Here is a 17,488-nt window from a genome sequence, read left to right on the forward strand (position 1 = left end):
CCTGTAGCATACAAAATGAATTCTTTTCAAACCCTTAAAAGTTTGAATTCCAGACTGCAAAAATGTTGAGACATTTAATAGTATACATAGAAAAATAAACTCTTAAATTGACAAGTTTAGTAATGCTTAGCTACATAACATTCTAAGAAGAAACGGAGACCAGTTTAAAGCGTACATCTGTCTTTAAATATTAAAAATAACAAGACTGCTTCACTTAAGTGTCTCCAGCCAAAATGCAGTTAATCAATATTCCATAGAACGGAGCATTGTTGTAGGTGAGCGCTGTCCTCTTTTCCCCCGGTTTGTACATCATTCCTGGGCCACACTTAGGGAACAGCGTCTTTTTCTAAAGGAAAAGAAAGGGTGGTTTTTAAGACAAAGGTCTAGCAGTGCCCAGAGCCAGTCACCTCTTTGCATTTTCTTGCTCTGCTTGCTCTAGCCAACCTCAGGGTAAACTGCAGAAAGCAAAGGAACCACTCTCTAGTGGTACCTGTGTGGAGCTGTTCTTGGTTCTTGAATCCCTCAGGATTCACCAGGGAGCTCCAGGCTACAACCCAGGCAATCGCCTGTTCCACTTTTATTCTCAGGTAAGTGTGCTGATCCTTCCTCGGCCTGCGCTCAAGTTTGTGGAATACCTGCATAGCCTTGTGATACACTCGGAATCGTCCCGGCAAGAGGATCCAATGGGCCTGAGGGAGACCCCTCTCCAAAACGGGGTCATTCTCCGTGACCTTCTCTTTGTTGAACTCAGTTTCAGTACCGGGGAGCCATCTGCCTGTAGGGCAAAGAATTAACCTCAGGTATGGAAGTGCTGACACCCATCTGCACACCTTGGGCGAATGATGCTGTAGACTCCAGAGCAGAGGGACCCTTCCTCAGGGCTGAGTCCTGTTCTCAAGGTCTGCTTACAATTTCCCCACCAGCACAGTCCCTGCATGTCCACTTCCTACCTGGTTCAACAGCAGCAAGCAGATCATGAGCACTGCAAAGAGCTTGAGGTGCCACATCTTGCTGGAGGGAGGTTGTTGGAGCCCAGAATCTAGTGACAGTTCCCACTTGCTTTTATAGACTAAAATTCACCTCTTTTATGGTTGCCAGGTGAGATGGGGGCAAAGTTTATATTTGCAGTCAGGGTCGATTTAATAAGTTAATGTCTACCAGAGGAATGTGCTCAAGGCCTGCCTTTTAGGCACGTTGTATTTACTGATCCCTCATCTGGACTTTGAGTGATTATGTTGCTGGCTTGGACCCTTTTACCAAAAGTCAGCACCAACCCCTCCTTCCCTTTGAAAGCCACGTGAAGCCACTGAGGGAAGCCAGGCACCTAGCCACATTTTGATTCCAAAATAGCTCAGTGAGATCACTGTAATCAAAATAGAAGTCTCATAATGAGGTCTTCGTGTTGACGCCTTTCAACCTTGTCTGGGAAAGAAGCACCAATCTGATGTTACAGGCAACTGGATAAGGCCCTTATCTCCCTTCTGTGGGAAGTTGCTTCAGCAAGTGTGACCCAACAGTGCCCCAGATCCCCCTTCTTCATAGATGATTTGTCCTGTTTCCTGCTCCAGATCTTCTCCCTAGAAGAATGGACCGAGCTGTGGCAAGTTCAAAGTCTAGCCTACCTGCCTTCTCCCAGGGCAAAGGCAATCAATACTGATGCAGGACTTGAACTGGGGTTGAATAGAATGGAATATGGGGTTTTTGTTTTGTTTTTAAATGTGTGAATGAAGAATTAGCAGGGGCTCCTAAGCCACTGGGATCGCCTGATGGTGGTGACAAATCACACTGCAATCTTTGAATTAATGGGTTTTCCTCACAGTAGTTGACTAGGTCCTTCCGCAGAGCATAGCCTTCCAGCAGCTTCAGGGAAACAGACCAAGCACTGAGATGTCGCTAGAGCCCAAAACATCCATCAGCTTAAGTAAGAACTATTGCAGATCACTAGAACAAGAAAGGGCATGTACTAAGTTGTGAGGTATTGTGGGTAATCATTAAATGACCTGGGCATTTTCATAAATTTGGGGGAATAGTGTAACTTTTGAGTATGAATTATAGGACTTAAGAGCTTCCTGTGACTGGAAGGATGAGCCAATAAGACGAAGGTTACAAGATTATTTCTGACTGGTGTCTCTGTAAAAAGGTGACTGATACCTCTTCCCAAGGCCTGTATCATTTTCAGGGGTTGGATATTTGGTTTGAGCCTGCCTGTTCCACAAGTTAGAATGGAGGAGATGAGGCTCAGCTGAAGGTGGAACAGGATGGTCGCCAATCCTCTTGTCAAGGGAGAAGAGAGTGGGTAAGGTGAACCTCAGAACTGGGACAGGGGAGGATGGGCGTGTGACTTCACAGATCTGTCTGTCCTGGTTCTGGTCAGTTAAGGACCATGGAGCCAAGCCCAGAGGGAGACACCACTGCTTGCACTTGAGGAACATGGAGAAGCAGACTAGTCAGCTGCTCCTTCCCTTTACCCCTGTGCTTGGATGTTGAATCACCCCATGTAGGGGCTTAACTAGGAACCTCTGTGGGGTGGGGAAGAAGCTATGTGATGACCTAGTGAACATTGGGTAAGAACACAAACCTGATTAGATAAGCAAGAGACTGAACAACGTGATGTCCTAGAGACAGTTTGGTCTGATGTGGCCTCAGTGCCAGCCTGTTCTTAAGAGAAGGATTTGCCAAATGGGATTTGGAAACTGCTAGTTCCAAACACAGGTACTTTCTCCTAATCCTCCATTTCTGCCTCCCGCTACTGCAAGCAAAATCAAATTAGCCTTTTGCGTTAATTTATTATACAGCCAGTACCCCAGCCAAGGAAAGGGCCTAAGGCTCCAGTGTGCATAGGGGAAAAGAATAAACCATTCATTAACATGAATGTGACAACACTGCAGAAGCCTTTAGGGTTTGAGCCTCTAATTTTGTATGCCAGCTTCTCCTCCCTAAAGAAAAAAGCCTATCAGTTACTGCCCACGGAAGGGACCACTGCTAGGAAAAATATTTCTTTTGTTGTTGTTGCTACTGTTAGATTCAGAGAGAGAACAAGCAGGAGGAGCGGCAGGCAGAGGGAGAAGCAGGGAGCTTCTACCTGCTCAGCAGGGAGCCAGACGCAGAGCTCAATCCCAGGACCCTGAGACCTTGACCTGAGCCAAAGGCAGATTCTTCACCGACTGAACCTCTCACCCAGGCATCTCAGGAAAGGTATTTCAGTGTATGTCTACATTACCTCTGTCACTGTTTTAAATCAGCCATGGAGCAAAAATCAGCTTTGAAAGTGAAGTGGCATCCAGACAATTGTCCACAGCCATCTCACAGTCCTTGAATAGTTGTGAAATCCTACTCCTGAAATTAATAATTTTAAAAAATTCATGGGCTCTCTACAGTGAAGTATTTCACTGAATGAATAAACATACAACTCCATATTCCTTCTTCCAGCAAAAAGGTTTAAGCAGCATTTACTAATTTTAGCCATAGAGAGAATACTTGGCTGGGAGGCAGGAGCGAGGGTTCTACATTAACTAACCACAAGCTAACCCTTTCCCTTAGAGCTTTATTCTTTTTTCTCCCAATGAGATGGCTAAGGCCTCTCAGCCACTGACATTTGGGGGTTCAAATGATTAATTTACAGGAAGAAAATGAGAAGCATGTTTGATAGCTGATTGCTTGGTAACAACTCTCAGGGATTTTCCACCACTGGGGTTAAGTGCGGAGGATGAAATGGGAGAAAGTGCGTGTAGCTCCGTGAGCAGTTTGAAACACATTCCAGGGGGAGAGGAGACCATGAAGGCTCGGCAGTAACTGGAGACTTTTCTGCTGTCCCTGAGTAGGACGTGCCTAATAAAAAATGAAAGACTCTGAAATGGAGAAACTTCCAGGTAAAACTGCAAGGGTCAAAGTGTATTTGCTTTTCTGGGGCTGGACCTGGCACAGACTTCACAGCCTACACTAGATAGGCCTGCATCTCTGGGACTTGGTTGGCAACCTGGAGTCCACTTTGCCACATTGTACAGGGCAGAGATAAAAGCCCTGGTGGGGGCAGGGCCCCGCTGAGGACAGCAGAGTGAAATGAGTAGCTGTGCCCTGGAAGCAGAGGAAGGCGCCACACCCCAGGGCTAGAGGCTCCACGTGGATGGTTACAGGCATTGCGGCCCACAGCAGTGGTCCCTTTCTTCCTTGAGAGATTTCACTCATGTTTTCCTTTTCTTTGTAGATTTTGGCAGACAGAGTGGTCCCTAAAATCATCCCAGATCCCATGTCACATACGGGAGCACTGAGCTATACAACTCACCACGTTCCAGCCTCCCCACCTACCTCAGCACCCTGCTACACAGGGCTTTGTGCCCCCCAGCTTAGAGAAGTAAGCCCTTTGGGGAGAGACAGGCTTACAGCACACTTTCATAATTTCCTTCAAAGGCAGAAGTTCAGCAGGTAACAGGGCTTACAGCAGGGTCTTCTCAGAGCGCTACTTGGATAGAAAGGATTCAGACCCATACTTAGTGCCTGGTCACCTGACCTGAGCTGAGAAAGGGTACATTTGCTTTTCAGCTGTTATATCCAAAGGAGCCAAGGAACAGGAAGAAATAAAGTCTTGTGGTAAAATGAAGCCAAGAGGATGGGAGAGGGTAGCCATCTCCTCAAAGCTCAGGGCTAGCCAGAGGGAGAAAGATGAAAGGCCTGTCAAGGAAGTAGCTTTCGCTGGTGCTGTTCAAACTATGTAGTTGGTTAAGTGCCTGCCTTTGGCTCAGGACATGATGCTAGAGTCCCCAGGACAGAGTCCCATGTCGGATTCCCTGCTCAGCGGGAAGTGTGCTTCTCCCTCTGATCCTCGCCACTGGGCACCAGCCCCCTACCCTGTACTCTCCCTCCCAAATAAGTAAAATCTTAAAAACAAAAACAAAAACTATGTAGAATGAAAGATGGGTGGTGCATTTACATCTTCAGGTCCACAGCTTCATCAGATCCTCAACAGTCTATGACCCAAACATGTAACAAACCCTGAGATCAAATACAGAGAGCCCAGGAAAACTGGACCATGTTGGGTGAGGCAGGAGTTTTCATCGTAGTTGTTCTCTGTTAAGCCTGCCAGACTCCTACAGATCACTCACTCCACCATTACCACACCCTATGGCTTTGTATTAATACATCATCTTACAACAAAAAGGTCAAAGCTCAGGAACACAGGTTTCTTTCTTGTATCATACAGTTGAAGCAGCACAGGTTAAGGGTATGGGCCTAAATTCACCAGACTCGGGTTCTTTATCCTGCCTCCCAATCAATGCAATTTATATTACCTTTTTTTGTTTGTTTTGAAGCATTTTAAACTTCACTTCCTAACAGATGAGAATAATCATTAGAATAAGAGAAAAATTATAGCCAGAAGCTGAACTACACTGTAAAAGTTACTGCTCTGGACAAGCAGCAAGTATCCTTAGAAGTGAGGAAATTTCTGAAATTGGAGCAGAGAAGCAGAAGCATAAAACTACCAACACCTACCTCTACCATTTCCAGGTAGAGGAAGGGTAGCTTTCTACTAAAAAGATCATTTAAAGGCTCTAAAACAGGGAAAAACTTTTCAGTAAAGGGCCAGAGAGTAAACATCTTTAGCATTATGGCCCACTATTACCAACCTGGTACAAACACAGGCAGTTTAGCTCTAGAGGCCAAGGGGTGACCTCACCCCCCCTTTTTATTTTTTAAGTTTTTATTTATTTATTTGACAGAGAGATCACAAGTAGGCAGAGAGGCAGGCAGAGAGAGGAAGGGAAGCAGACTCCCCTCTGAGCAGAGAGCCCGATGTAGGGCTCCATCCCAGGACCTTGGGATCATGACCTGAGCCAAAGACAGAGACCATAACCCACTGAGCCACCCAGGTGCTCCTCACCCCCTCCTCTTATAGCTGACTTCCTTCCCCTTGGGCTAAGGCAGACCTGTCTTAGAAGAAAGGCAGTCTAGTATAGCTTTAAGAGCAAAAACTTTAGTGCCAGACTCCACCATTGATTAGCTGAGTCATTTTGGTCAAATTACTTACTCTCACTGCGCTCCCAGCTCCTCATGTGCAAAATGACTGCAATAACGATACCTAATTCAAAGGTAGTTGTGAAGTTTACAAGTACTTATTTTTGTAAAGAGCTAAGTACTTGAAACAGTAATTATAGTTACCAAAATCTTGTTATGGGAGGAGACCACTGGGAACCAACCCCCGAGTTCATCCCACACACAAGTGAAAAGCTGCAGGAGTAGATGCCGCTAATTTCTTGTACATTATAGAACAAGCACTGAGTCCAGATCCTTTACCAGACTCGCAGACCAGCCAAACTGTTCAGGACTCAGGCTAGGAAGGGGAGGTCATGAACTTAAGCTTCAGCAGTCACACCAGGGACTTGCTCACAAAAACGCAAAATCACAACAGTGCAGTCCATAATAAGTTTATTACGTCTTCAAGACACTACAGTGTAGACTCCTCTCCCAGAGAAGGGTCCCTCATACACGGGTAATCACTATTCAGATGAATGGCTCACTTGTCGTTTTCATAGGCAGCTGGATTCTTCCTCTTGGATTTCTCAAACTCCTGGGTCCCCCAAGTGTAGACAAGATAAAACGCTACAAACGCTTTAAAAATAAAAAGTGAGAGTAAGTAGCAAGCCCATGGAAGACACCAGGGTCCTCAGTCTTCTTTTCTGACTCACTGCAGGCTCCGCCCTACTGTCTCTAGTTTCCAAGAAGCCACTTTTAAACCAGATGATCAAGGACGGTTACACCACACTCCCATTTTACAGGTGACCAAAAGGACGGCCCATTCCAGGAAAATCCATCACCAAAACTTCCCTCTCTCCCCCCAGATGCACATTTAAAAATATGTTAGTGAGATGGATGAGATGTAATGCACGTAACATATACTTCGCCCTTTAACACGCCAGTGCACACTTCTTTGGGGTTTTGGGTTTTTTTTGGACAATTCACAATGCTCTGTAACCATCATTACTATCTGCTACCCATTTCACACAGAACAGTTCATCGCTACGAAGTGGGTAAAGATGACCTCAGAGACGCCAGAATCACACAAGTGACCTTGGGCCCGCTGTTCGTGACTCGGTTTGCTCCTCTGTGAGATGGGGAGGATACACTTGTGCTGAAATAATGGAAAACGTGTGTGTGGCAAGCAGAGGGAGCTCAGTGAGGGGGCCCGCGGTCACTCAGTGTCTAACCGGAGTCCAGCCCCCCAACCCGGCCAAGGCACTCACGGGGCACGACGCGAAGAGCGCACGCCCGCGTGCGGCGGAGCACGTTGGGGATGCCCTTGCTGAAGTAGTGCGGGAAGGCGCGCTGCTCGAAGGGCGACAAGCTATAGGTGATCACATGCCGCATGCGGGTCAGATTCCCAAACGTGCGGCCCATGGTCGTGGCGGCGTCTGCAAGACGAGGGTGGACGGGCGCTTGCCTCAGTCCCGGGACGCGCCGTCCTGGACCCAAGACGCCCTCCCCAGAGCTCCTCACCCTTCCCCGCCCAGGCGGCGCCCCCACCCTCCCACGGACTCCCACTACCGCGCGCCCGGACTTCACTCCCGCGCGGGGGTCACCTCGCCCTCCACAGTCGCGGGAACCAGCGGCCTCCGCCCGTCACTTCCGCTAGGTTTGGAAGCTGCTCCAGGAAGCCGTGAAGTCACTTCCGGGGAGTACCATTTTCCGACCGTCTCCAGGGGGAGGCGCCGTTGCTGCCCCTTCGGCGGGGAAGCACCCCGGCCGGTCGTGGTGGCCCGGGAGGGGGCGGGGCCCAATCTGAGGCCCGGAGTACGCAATGGGATTTGCGGCGTCCGGCAGCCGCGGGAGGTTCCCCTGCTTCCTTTCAGCCTCCTTCCCGGCTGTGGAGCCGCAGGAAGCGGCCGGGGCTGGGAGGCAGAGAGAGGTGGTGAGAGAGGGGCCAGCCGGCGTCGAGGGCGCGTTGTCTCGGCCGGGCCCTGAGGGCCTGCGAGCCCAGCGCCTGTGGAGAGCACCCTGAGGCCGGAGGAGGGGCCGCCGCTCGCAGCCTTCTGCGCTCTGGCCCAAGCGCTAAAGGGGTCGGTTCTTTTCAGAACATCAGCGACCCAGTACCAGGATCAGGGACGTGCATCTGGGGCTTCTCTCGGCTGCCGCGGTCCGAGAATCCACTGGCGGGTCTCAGGCTTTCCCCGGGTAGAATAAAAGCGTTTCCTCAAATTGTGCCCCACGAAGAGTTCCCAAGGAACGGGCAAACATATGATAACCGGCCGTGGGTGGCGGTAGGAGAAACGAGGCGACCTCCACGAGTCGCCGGCTTGCCACCACCTCCCACCCAGGTCTGGCCGGGGGCAGGCTGCGGTGCCGGGTGGGGCGTGTCTGCCGCCCGCGCTTCACTGCCGCGGGGGCGTTCTCGGCGTTTCCGAAAGCACTTTCTACGGAAGGATGCTGCGGGCCTGGCCTTTCTGCCTGACGCAGAGCGTCTGTAAATGTTTTTGTTCATGGAATTGCCAGCCATATGTGATGTTGGAGTAAGCTGTCATTCAGCAGTCTGCGTGTGTTTTATGGAACCCTGCCTCCCAGCCTGGGGCCAGAGAGTCTTGGCAGGCAATGAGCTTAAAACGTGCAGAACGACCCTCAGTTTCATCAACGTAGGTACTGCACTGACTGCTTCTGGATCTTGTACCATGAGTGTGGGTTGACTTCCTTCCAGCATGGTCTCCTCACGGGTGCACTGACTGGATATGCCCTCATTTCAGTCTCTCATGGTGTACCTCGTTTTCCTAAAACATCATCTCTAGCTTTGTCTCAGCTCCAAAAGCATAAGTCCTATACCAAGGACAAGAGCACCCTAGCGAATTAAATTAATTTTTAAAAAACCGTGAAACCCTGCAAACATCTCTAAACCTTTCAGCCAAAATATATACAGATAAATGTACAGACCAAAGCAAAGGATCAAGATATTTAAACATGAGTCAAGGTTCAAAGCGATGTCCTTTTTAAAGAATATTTCAGTATTCCAAGTACATATTCTGTAGGAAGCTCCCTGAAAACTGGGCAACCCAACAGTTCTCTGCTCTCTGGAATTTCAATGCCAATTGTGACTTTTTCTCACTCTCCAAATCAGCATGCAACAAGTAATTATTCTAAGCACCTGGAAGCCAGAGAGGTGAGGAGGATGAAAGAAGAGGAAGAGTGAATCCAATACACTGCGTATCAACAGATCTTCCTATTACCATGAATAGCTTTCCCATTTCTTTGAAAGTTTCAGCAAGCGCCTAAGGAACATTTTAAGAATCTTAGTCTCAAAAAATGGGTGATTTTGAGATCATTTCTCAATTCTCTTGGCCTTTTGGTTTGCATAACTAGTCCATTGGCGTAACAATAACTTAAAGAGTTTTAAATAAATCTCTCTTTAAAGGGGGGTGGTGGTTGCCTGGGTGACTCAGTGGATTAAAGCCTCTGCCTTCTGCTCAGGTCATGGTCCAGGGTCCTAGGATCGAGCCCCACATCAGGCTCTCTGCTCAGCAGGAAGCCTGCCTCTCTCTCTCTCTCTGCCTGCCTTTCTGCCTACTTGTGATCTCTGTCAAATAAATAAATAAAATCTTTAAAAATAAAATAAAAGGAGGGGGGAGAAGAAAGAGAAATAACCAGAATGCATCCATATCTAAATGAGGACAAATTGGATAAATAAGACGTTATCAGCAGTTAGATGCACAGCTGACAAAAATTATCTTCAGCTAGGCATCCTTGAGGTCTGATTACAGAAGTGACCCTAGCCTACCTACACACCTAAAATTTATTTAAAAGACTGAGCTAGGCCCTTCCTGCCTTTTTAGCAAGAAGACTGGTAGGGGGAAATGTATCCCTTGCTAGTTCTTCCAGGCCATGGCGCTTCTCAGCAACTTCTTCCTTTGGTTTTTCTGCTTTTCCTGGCTGTGTTTTCCTACTAGGCTTAGTTCTCAGGCTTCTAGAGGAGAAACTCAGATTGCAGCTGGTGCTGAGTTGAAGTCTGAGGCTGAGCCTTGGTCCTTGCTGCGGCCTCTAGATGAAAGAGACAGATCTGACTTCCTTTCTCCTGTTTTCAGGGTTCTGTATGATGGGCAAGGTGGCACCCCTAGATTGCAGCCAGACTCCAGAGCTTTGCGCTACATGAAGAGGCTCTATAAGGCATATGCAACCAAGGAGGGAATCCCTAAATCTAACAGAAGTCCTTTCTACAACACTGTTCGGCTCTTCACATCCTGTGCCCAGCGCAAGCAGGCTCCTGGGGACCAGGCAACAGGTATGTAGAAGCAGATTAGTTAATGGGTGGTGGGAAGATGATACAGTTGTCTGTGTTTCAGTTACAGAATGGAGCTGGGCCTTACTCCTTAAATTACTTCTTATTTTGCATGATTACTTTTTATTTTGCATGAATACTTTTTATTTTGCGTGATACTCAGTACCCACACTGAAACAAATCTGGTAGTTGACCTTCCTATTTCTTTTTCATGCCCTCATGGATTAACGTGGGCTCATATGGTAGAAGTTTATCTTTTTTTGATATTTTATGTATTTGAGAGAAGGGGAAAGAAAGAGAGAGAGAGAACATGACAGGGGAGAGAGTCAGAGGGAGAAGCAGGGACTTGATCCTGACACTCCTGGATCAGGACCTGAGCTGAAGGCAGGCGCTTAACCAACTGAGCCACACAGGCGCCCCCATATGGTAGAACTTTAGAGCTAGAAGCGACTTACTGGCTCTAAAGACTGAGCAGAGTGTTGCTGGAGGTCAGCATCTTCTCCAAGGTCACAAAATCAAGACTGGAAACCAGGTATTTTAACTTCTGTTTTCTTATTCTCATTCTATCCATGCTGACCTGGAAATATGTCTAAAACGTCTCCTAGCTACTGGTGTATTGTGTTAAATAGGATGTTTTCCCCTTGTTTGTTGCTTTCTGTGTGAGGAAAGCGGAAGACCGCATTTGTAACAGTAGGTCCTCCCAAGAACAAAGTGTTAGTCATCAGTCTGACCCAGCACCTTGAAGTCCTGTGTGTGTGTGTGTGTGTGAGAAAGGAGCGGTGCTTTAAAACAAACAAACCTGGATTCACTAGCTCATGACCAAAGCCGTTCTAACTTAGTGGGTCAACTGTGGCTGTTTAAAGCCTTCCCATCTTCCTTAAGGTCTTATTCTACTAGAGTGGTTTTAAAGCTTCTATTTGTTGTCAATCTCAAGTGTTCCAAATTAGACCATTATGTTCTTCATTGACTCTGTTCATTAGGTCTTAGAAAGTTTTCTTTTTTCTTTTTTTTAAAGATTTTATTTATTTATTTGACAGAGAGAGATCACAAGTAGATGGAGAGGCAGGCAGAGAGAGAGAGAGAGAGGGGAGCAGGCTCCCTGCTGAGCAGAGAGCCCGACGCGGGACTCGATCCCAGGACCCTGAGATCATGACCTGAGCCGAAGGCAGCGGCTTAACCCACTGAACCACCCAGGCGCCCCTTAGAAAGTTTTCTTAACAAGGCTGGTAAATGTGTTTATTACAGTTACCTCTCTAGAGACTCTCCAAGAGAAAAATAGAATTTACTAGCTTCTTCTATGTTTGGAGCCAATGGCTGAGCTTGGGAAACCAGAGATTGGGAAATGTAATGATTCTCCATTGTTTTTGTTCACCACCAAAACTGTTGTGAATTTCTGGTGATAAAATAGCCAGTCATACTCGCTGGCAGTTATTTATGATGTCTGTGCCCTGTATTTTCTCTATAACTCACCCCCCCCCCCAACTCCCTTTCTTAAGGCTGGAGGAAGTGGGGAAAGAGAAGGGAGAAAAAGCATGATGAAGGACACATGCCTTGATATGACTTGCTGTTTGGTTTTTGTATTAAAGCACTGCTGGTGGGTTGTTTTTCTTCTCAGGATCTGTTCCATCAGTGGATCTGCTGTTTAACCTGGATCGTGTTACTGCCGTTGAAAACTTACTGAAGTCAGTCTTGCTCTATACTTTCAGCAACTCCATTTCTTTTCCCTCTGCTGTTAAATGTGTGTGCAACCTGGTGATCAAAGAGCCAGAATTTTCTAGCAGGACCCCCAGTAGAGCTCAGTCCTCATTTAACTTTAACTTACAGTTTGAAATTAAAAAGAAATACAGATGGTTTGAGGTTGATGTGACCACTCCTCTTCGGCCTCTAGTGGCCTCCAACAAGAGAAGTATTCACATGTCTGTCAATTTAACCTGCGAGAGAGGCCAGCGGCAGGATTCTTCAGCCTGGGACAAGCCATTTAACGTGACTCTTCTGGTGCCCCCCTCACTGCTTTTATATCTGAATGACACAAGTGCTCAGGCTTATCACGGGTGGTATTCCCTTCGCTACAAACGGAGGCCTTCACAGCGTGCTGACCAGAACGGTGGTGTGTCTGTCTGCTCCAAGGGAAAAGGGTCGGCTGAGGGTATAAGATCTTCCCGTCACCGGAGAGGTCGGGAAACTGTCAGCTTGGCATTGAACAAGCCTCTAGTTCCAGCTTCTTTGAATCTGAGTGAGTACTTTAAACAGTTTCTTTTTCCCCAACATGAGTGCGAGCTCCATGACTTCAGGCTTAGCTTCAGCCAGCTGAAGTGGGACAACTGGATCGTGGCCCCGCACAGATACAACCCTCGATACTGCAAAGGGGAGTGTCCCAGGGCAGTTGGATATCGGTATGGCTCACCAGTTCACACCATGGTGCAAAACATCATCCATGAGAAGCTCGACTCCTCAGTGCCAAGACCGTCATGTGTTCCTGCTAAATACAGCCCTCTCAGTGTTCTGACCATTGAGCCAGATGGCTCAATCGCTTACAAAGAATATGAAGACATGATAGCCACTCAGTGCACCTGTCGTTAACATACGGTTCTGTAAGCTAAAACCTTGAGCCTCTTCTGCAAAGGACACACTGTGTGCCTCTCTGTGCCTTCAAGGGAGAGCGCTGTGTCGAATGGCTGTAACCCGCTCTGTGATGCGTAAGGATGTTGTGAGCCCATCCTGGGGCCTCCATCAGTGTAAAGTAGTAACATCTGCCTTTATTTTCAAATGTAAAAGAAATTTCTTTGGAGGGCTTTAAATTTTTGTTCCTGAGCGATTTTTTTTTTTCTTTGCTTTGGAATCTTGTTTTTGATATAAGAAAAAAATCTTAATGTAAATCTTGGTTGGAATTGCAGCTCTAAATGAACAGTTCAGAGGGCTATAGTTTTATTTAATAGAAAGAATAAATCCCTCTCAGTGGCATTAATTGACCATGTGTGTGCTTTTTTAAATTTCTTTTTAAAGATTGCTTTTAAATGGTCTTTGGGGAGGGAGAAGAAGTATAATCTTAATCTAGCTTACGCTAGACTTGGCATAACTTTTTAGCTAAGAGAGGTTAGCTTTTCTACCTAAAACCTGGTGAAGGACATTTACTGGGACTGGAAGCATGCAACCTATTGTACTAGTGTGATAGGCTAATTCAGCTCTTCGGGTGGCATGTAGAAATAGTGTGGCTCACATCAAACAAAGTAACATTTGTCCCATTTATTTAATGGAAATTGCCTTGCAGATTTTTACAAGAAGATTTTTTGAATATTTTCTCCTTTATGTATTTCAAACCTCCGACCCTACGGAAGGAAGTCAGGGAACATTTTTTTCCTCTTTTCATTTTTGTTTGTTTTTGCAGATTTCCCTCAGCTCCCATCACTCCACCCCCAGAAATTTTTTCCAGGTGGATTTGGGAGTGTTGCCATTAAAGGAACCTGGCAGTGATTAGGTTACATTACAGAACAGGCCTGGTTTGTATATCAGGGCTTACATGCGAGTTTTCAATAAATCCTACCTTGGAAGAGTCTTAGAGGCCAGAGTTAGGACTAATGCAGTGTTGCTTGCTACAGGTTCATAACACCCTAATCTATAAAGTAACTCCTAAATGCAAGATGTACTGTTATTTTTTTTTAAGGTTTTTTTTTTTTTTTTTTTTTTACTTGAGCAGCCTCTTCGCCTAACATGGGGCTTGAACTCAGAACTGTAAGATCCAGAGTCACTCACTCTTCCAAATGAGCCAACCAGGCAACCCATACTCTTCATTCTTTTTTTTTTTTTTTTCTTTCAAAGGTTTTCTTTATGTGACAGAGAGAGAAAGAGAGAAAGCACACAAGCAGGGAGAGCAGGAGGGAGAGGGAGAAGCAGGGAGCCTGATGCAGGGCTCAATCCCAGGACCCTGGGATCATGACCTGAGCCTGAAGGTATATACTTAACCGATTGAGCCCCCCAGGCGCCCCTTCTCATTCTTGTAAATCATCTTTTCTTAGTGGTTAGTGCTTACTGTCTGAAGAAGCCAGCTGGGACACTGATCAGGATTGTTTTGAATCTGTAGATCAGTTTGGAAAGTACTGGCATTTTAACAATGTTAAATCTTGTAATCCATGAGCATGGGAAGTTTTCCCCTAGACTGAGGTCGTCTTTGATTGCTCCTAACAATGTTCTGTACTTTTCGAGTATCAGTTTTTCACTTTTTATTATTAAATTCTAAGTATTTTATTCTTGATGTGACTGAGAATAGAATTCTTAATTTCCTTTTCAGTTGTTTCCTGGTGTGGTGCTAACTTACATACAGGTCACAAGCCTGCACATACTGACAAAAATGCTCTTTTAGCTGCTCAAAAACATTTTTAAGAAAAATTAGCCTGGAGGTGTCTAGGTGGCTCAGTCGGTTAAGCATCTGCCTTCATCTCAGGTCAAGGTCCAGGGTCCTGGGATGGAGCCCCCCATCAGGCTCCCTCCTCCGCAGGGAGTCTGCTTCTCTTTCTCCCCTTTCTCTACTTCTCTGCTTTCTCTGCTTCTCTTTCTCCCTTTCTCTGGCCACCCCCCACCACTTGTGCTCACACTCATGTTTGCTCTCTCTTGCTCTCAAAATCTTTTCTTTTTTTTAAATTCCTTTTTTCATGCTAAGTCTTCAAGATCTAGAATGTCTTATTTTATTTTATTTTTTTTAAAGATTTTTATTTATTTATTTGACAGAGAGAGATCACAAGTAGGCAGAGGCAGGCAGAGAGAGAGAGGAGGAAGCAGGCTCCCTGCTGAGCAGAGAGCCTGATGCGGGACTTGATCCCAGGACCCTGCGATCATGACCTGAGCCGAAGGCAGCGGCTTAACCCACTGAGCCACCCAGGTGCCCTAGAATGTCTTTTTTTAAAAAAATATTTTCTTTATTGGGGCACCTGAGTGGCTCAATCAGTTAAACCTCTGCCTCAAGCGCAGGTCATGATTCTAGAGCCTCTGGATTGAGCCCCATGTCGGGATCCCTGCTTCCTTCCTCTGCCCTTCCCTCCTCTCTTGCTCTCTCTCACTCTCTCAAATAAATAAAATCCTTTTTTAAAAAAAAATTTTATTTGACAGAGATCACAAGTAGGCAGAAAGGCAGGCAGAGAGAGAGGGGGAAGCAGGCTCCCCATTGAGCAGAGAGAGCCCAATGTGGTGCTCGATTTCAGGACCCTGAGAACATGACCTGAGCTGAAGGCAGAGGCTTAACCCACTGAGCCACCCAGGCGCCCCAAATAAATAAAATCTGTTAAAAAAATTTATTCATTAGAGCACAAACAGGGGGAGGGGCAAAGGGAAAGGGAGAAGCAGGCTCCCCACTGAGCTTGGGCTCTGGGCATGGGGCTCCATTCCACAACCTTGAGATCTTGACTTAAGCTAAAGGCCGATGCTTAAACATGGGAGCCACCCAGGCACCCCTCAAAATCTTAAAAAAAAAAAAAAATCAACAAAGGTCGTTTTAGATGGCCCAGTTTCCAAGTAACTTTGCCATCTTGTTTAACCTGAAGGAGTCTATTCTGTTGTGCATGAGGCTGCCAGTCTAAGAGATGGTGTTTCAAGGGTTTTTGTCTCATCTTCTGTCATTCTTCAGGGTAAAAAGTAACTGGCCTGGAAAGGGCATGAGTAACAGTGGCGATGTGCAATTGAATTTATTTGAAGGTAAGTCTCCCTTAAAGATGACTGTTTTCAGGGTGCCTGGGTGACTCAGTCCTTAGGCAGCTGCCTACAGCTCAGGTCATGATCCCAGAGTCCTAGGTTGAAACCCTGCATCAGGCTTCCTGCTCAGCAGGGGAAACTGTAATCCCTTTGTAATCGGCAAATATGTTCTCTGATGGCTTCCCTGAACTTCTCCACCTCATCCTTGAGGTGACCATCAGGTCAGTTTTAGTTAAGGAAAGCAGAACTACTACATTTTTTTTTTATTTTTTAAATTTTTTTTTTTTTTTTTTTTTTTTTTTTTTTTTTTTTAGCAGACCTACTTCTAAGGCAGGAGAACATCCACTATTATGATGGCATGCCGTATTTAAGATGAAAAAAAAAAAACCCTCATTAGATAGTATTAAATAAAGCCCAGCTTACTTGCCAATAGGCAGTTGGAAGTTTTGCCTCAATGTGGAAAAGATGAGTTCAGTTGTACCTTTAAGAAGGGGAAAATGGGGTGCCTGGATATCTCAGTGGTAAAGCATCTGCCTTAAGTTCAGGTCATGATCCCAGGGTTCTGGGATCGAGCCCGCATTAGGAAGCCTGCTTCTCCCTCTCCCACTTCCCCTGCTTGTGTTCCCTCTCCCGCTGTGTATCTCTCTGTCAAATAAATAAAATCTTAAAAAAAAAAAAATAGCTGTTTTCAAATGGACCACATGAAATACATATTAAGTTAAAGTATTCCTTGTAATTCCAATAAACTGAAAGTTTTCTCCCCCAAAACAGGAGTTTGTTTTACTTTTTTTCATGGTCTAGTTCTGGTTGAGTATGGATATGGTCTGCAGTCTGAAGGTTTAGAAAAGAAGAAAAGGAGTTATTCGGATGGAAGTTAAGTATTAGGGTCAATGCCAAAATTAGAGGCAGAAGGAGAGTTCATCTTTACAGGTAATTTCTAAAGTTGACTTGTGACTAGTACTGAGAGCCTATAGTTGTGCAGTGACAACATGAAGAACTGTTAAGTTTGGCTTCCCTGTTATTTTGGTAGGGTTTTGTTTTTGTTTTTGTTTTTGTTTTCCCTCTTTAAGCTTTACTTGTTCATGTAGTTTCTTCATTCATAGGATAGTGTTAATGTTAAGAGATTATATATTTGCTAAATTTAAGCTCCAGAGATTCTTTTCTGTACAACAGAGGAGGCTATACGAGTCTCCCAACTGCCTCCTCCAAATGAAACCTGTTTTTCTTTGGTGACTCTTAGAAATGCTGACACTTTAGAAAAGAAATGAAAAAGAACAATGGTGATACAAATCTGGAAATTCAAGGATGAGGCTACATGTGCCTTAAAGAGATGCATTCAGCGTTGGTATTTAGTTCAGATGAGATAGGAGGTCAGCTAATGGGATGACCATTTAGTATGCCAAGGAACAATGGGGCACATCAAGAGCTGGTTTTACCTTCAGCTCTGAGTTTCCTGCTCCTTATCTGTTTAAATCAACTCCTGTGTTAAATTGAATACTTGGTATTCAGTTGAACTCACCAGGTTCAAGGACAGCAGCCACTGGACTTGGTTTAGATCTC

General features: G+C 45.8%; 3 protein-coding genes across 11 annotated transcripts; 1 reads left to right on the forward strand and 2 right to left on the reverse strand.

The window, feature by feature from the left end:
• Nucleotides 1-55: 55 nt before the first annotated feature.
• On the reverse strand, nucleotides 56-1,090 carry LEAP2 (liver enriched antimicrobial peptide 2). The gene is made up of 3 exons (XM_032336737.1): nucleotides 951-1,090; nucleotides 636-775; nucleotides 56-346 (listed from the first exon to the last, which is right to left on the reverse strand). Exons 1-3 carry the CDS (start codon nucleotides 1,005-1,007, stop codon nucleotides 310-312), a joined length of 234 nt encoding a protein of 77 aa, XP_032192628.1. The 5' UTR covers nucleotides 1,008-1,090; the 3' UTR covers nucleotides 56-309.
• A 2,004-nt stretch (nucleotides 1,091-3,094) lies between these two features.
• GDF9 (growth differentiation factor 9) lies at nucleotides 3,095-13,201 on the forward strand. Of its 8 annotated transcripts, none has more exons than XM_032336741.1 (4): nucleotides 7,710-8,622; nucleotides 9,095-9,136; nucleotides 10,056-10,252; nucleotides 11,865-13,201. In XM_032336741.1, the coding sequence occupies exons 2-4, from the start codon at nucleotides 9,096-9,098 to the stop codon at nucleotides 12,827-12,829; spliced, it is 1,203 nt and encodes a 400-aa protein (XP_032192632.1). In that variant the 5' UTR covers nucleotides 7,710-8,622; nucleotide 9,095; the 3' UTR covers nucleotides 12,830-13,201. The 8 variants fall into 8 exon arrangements, with proteins under 8 accessions (XP_032192637.1, XP_032192632.1, XP_032192631.1 ...); XM_032336740.1 differs by having other exon boundaries at nucleotides 7,710-8,618; XM_032336743.1 differs by having other exon boundaries at nucleotides 7,710-8,048.
• On the reverse strand, nucleotides 6,404-7,674 carry LOC116586587 (cytochrome b-c1 complex subunit 8). Of its 2 annotated transcripts, none has more exons than XM_032336747.1 (3): nucleotides 7,572-7,674; nucleotides 7,236-7,403; nucleotides 6,404-6,603 (listed from the first exon to the last, which is right to left on the reverse strand). In XM_032336747.1, the coding sequence occupies exons 2-3, from the start codon at nucleotides 7,387-7,389 to the stop codon at nucleotides 6,509-6,511; spliced, it is 249 nt and encodes an 82-aa protein (XP_032192638.1). In that variant the 5' UTR covers nucleotides 7,390-7,403; nucleotides 7,572-7,674; the 3' UTR covers nucleotides 6,404-6,508. The 2 variants fall into 2 exon arrangements, with proteins under 2 accessions (XP_032192638.1, XP_032192639.1); XM_032336748.1 differs by having other exon boundaries at nucleotides 7,537-7,626.
• Nucleotides 13,202-17,488: the final 4,287 nt, after the last annotated feature.

This window comes from Mustela erminea, chromosome 3 (assembly GCF_009829155.1).
Source record: "Mustela erminea isolate mMusErm1 chromosome 3, mMusErm1.Pri, whole genome shotgun sequence".
Taxonomy (NCBI): domain Eukaryota; kingdom Metazoa; phylum Chordata; class Mammalia; order Carnivora; family Mustelidae; genus Mustela; species Mustela erminea.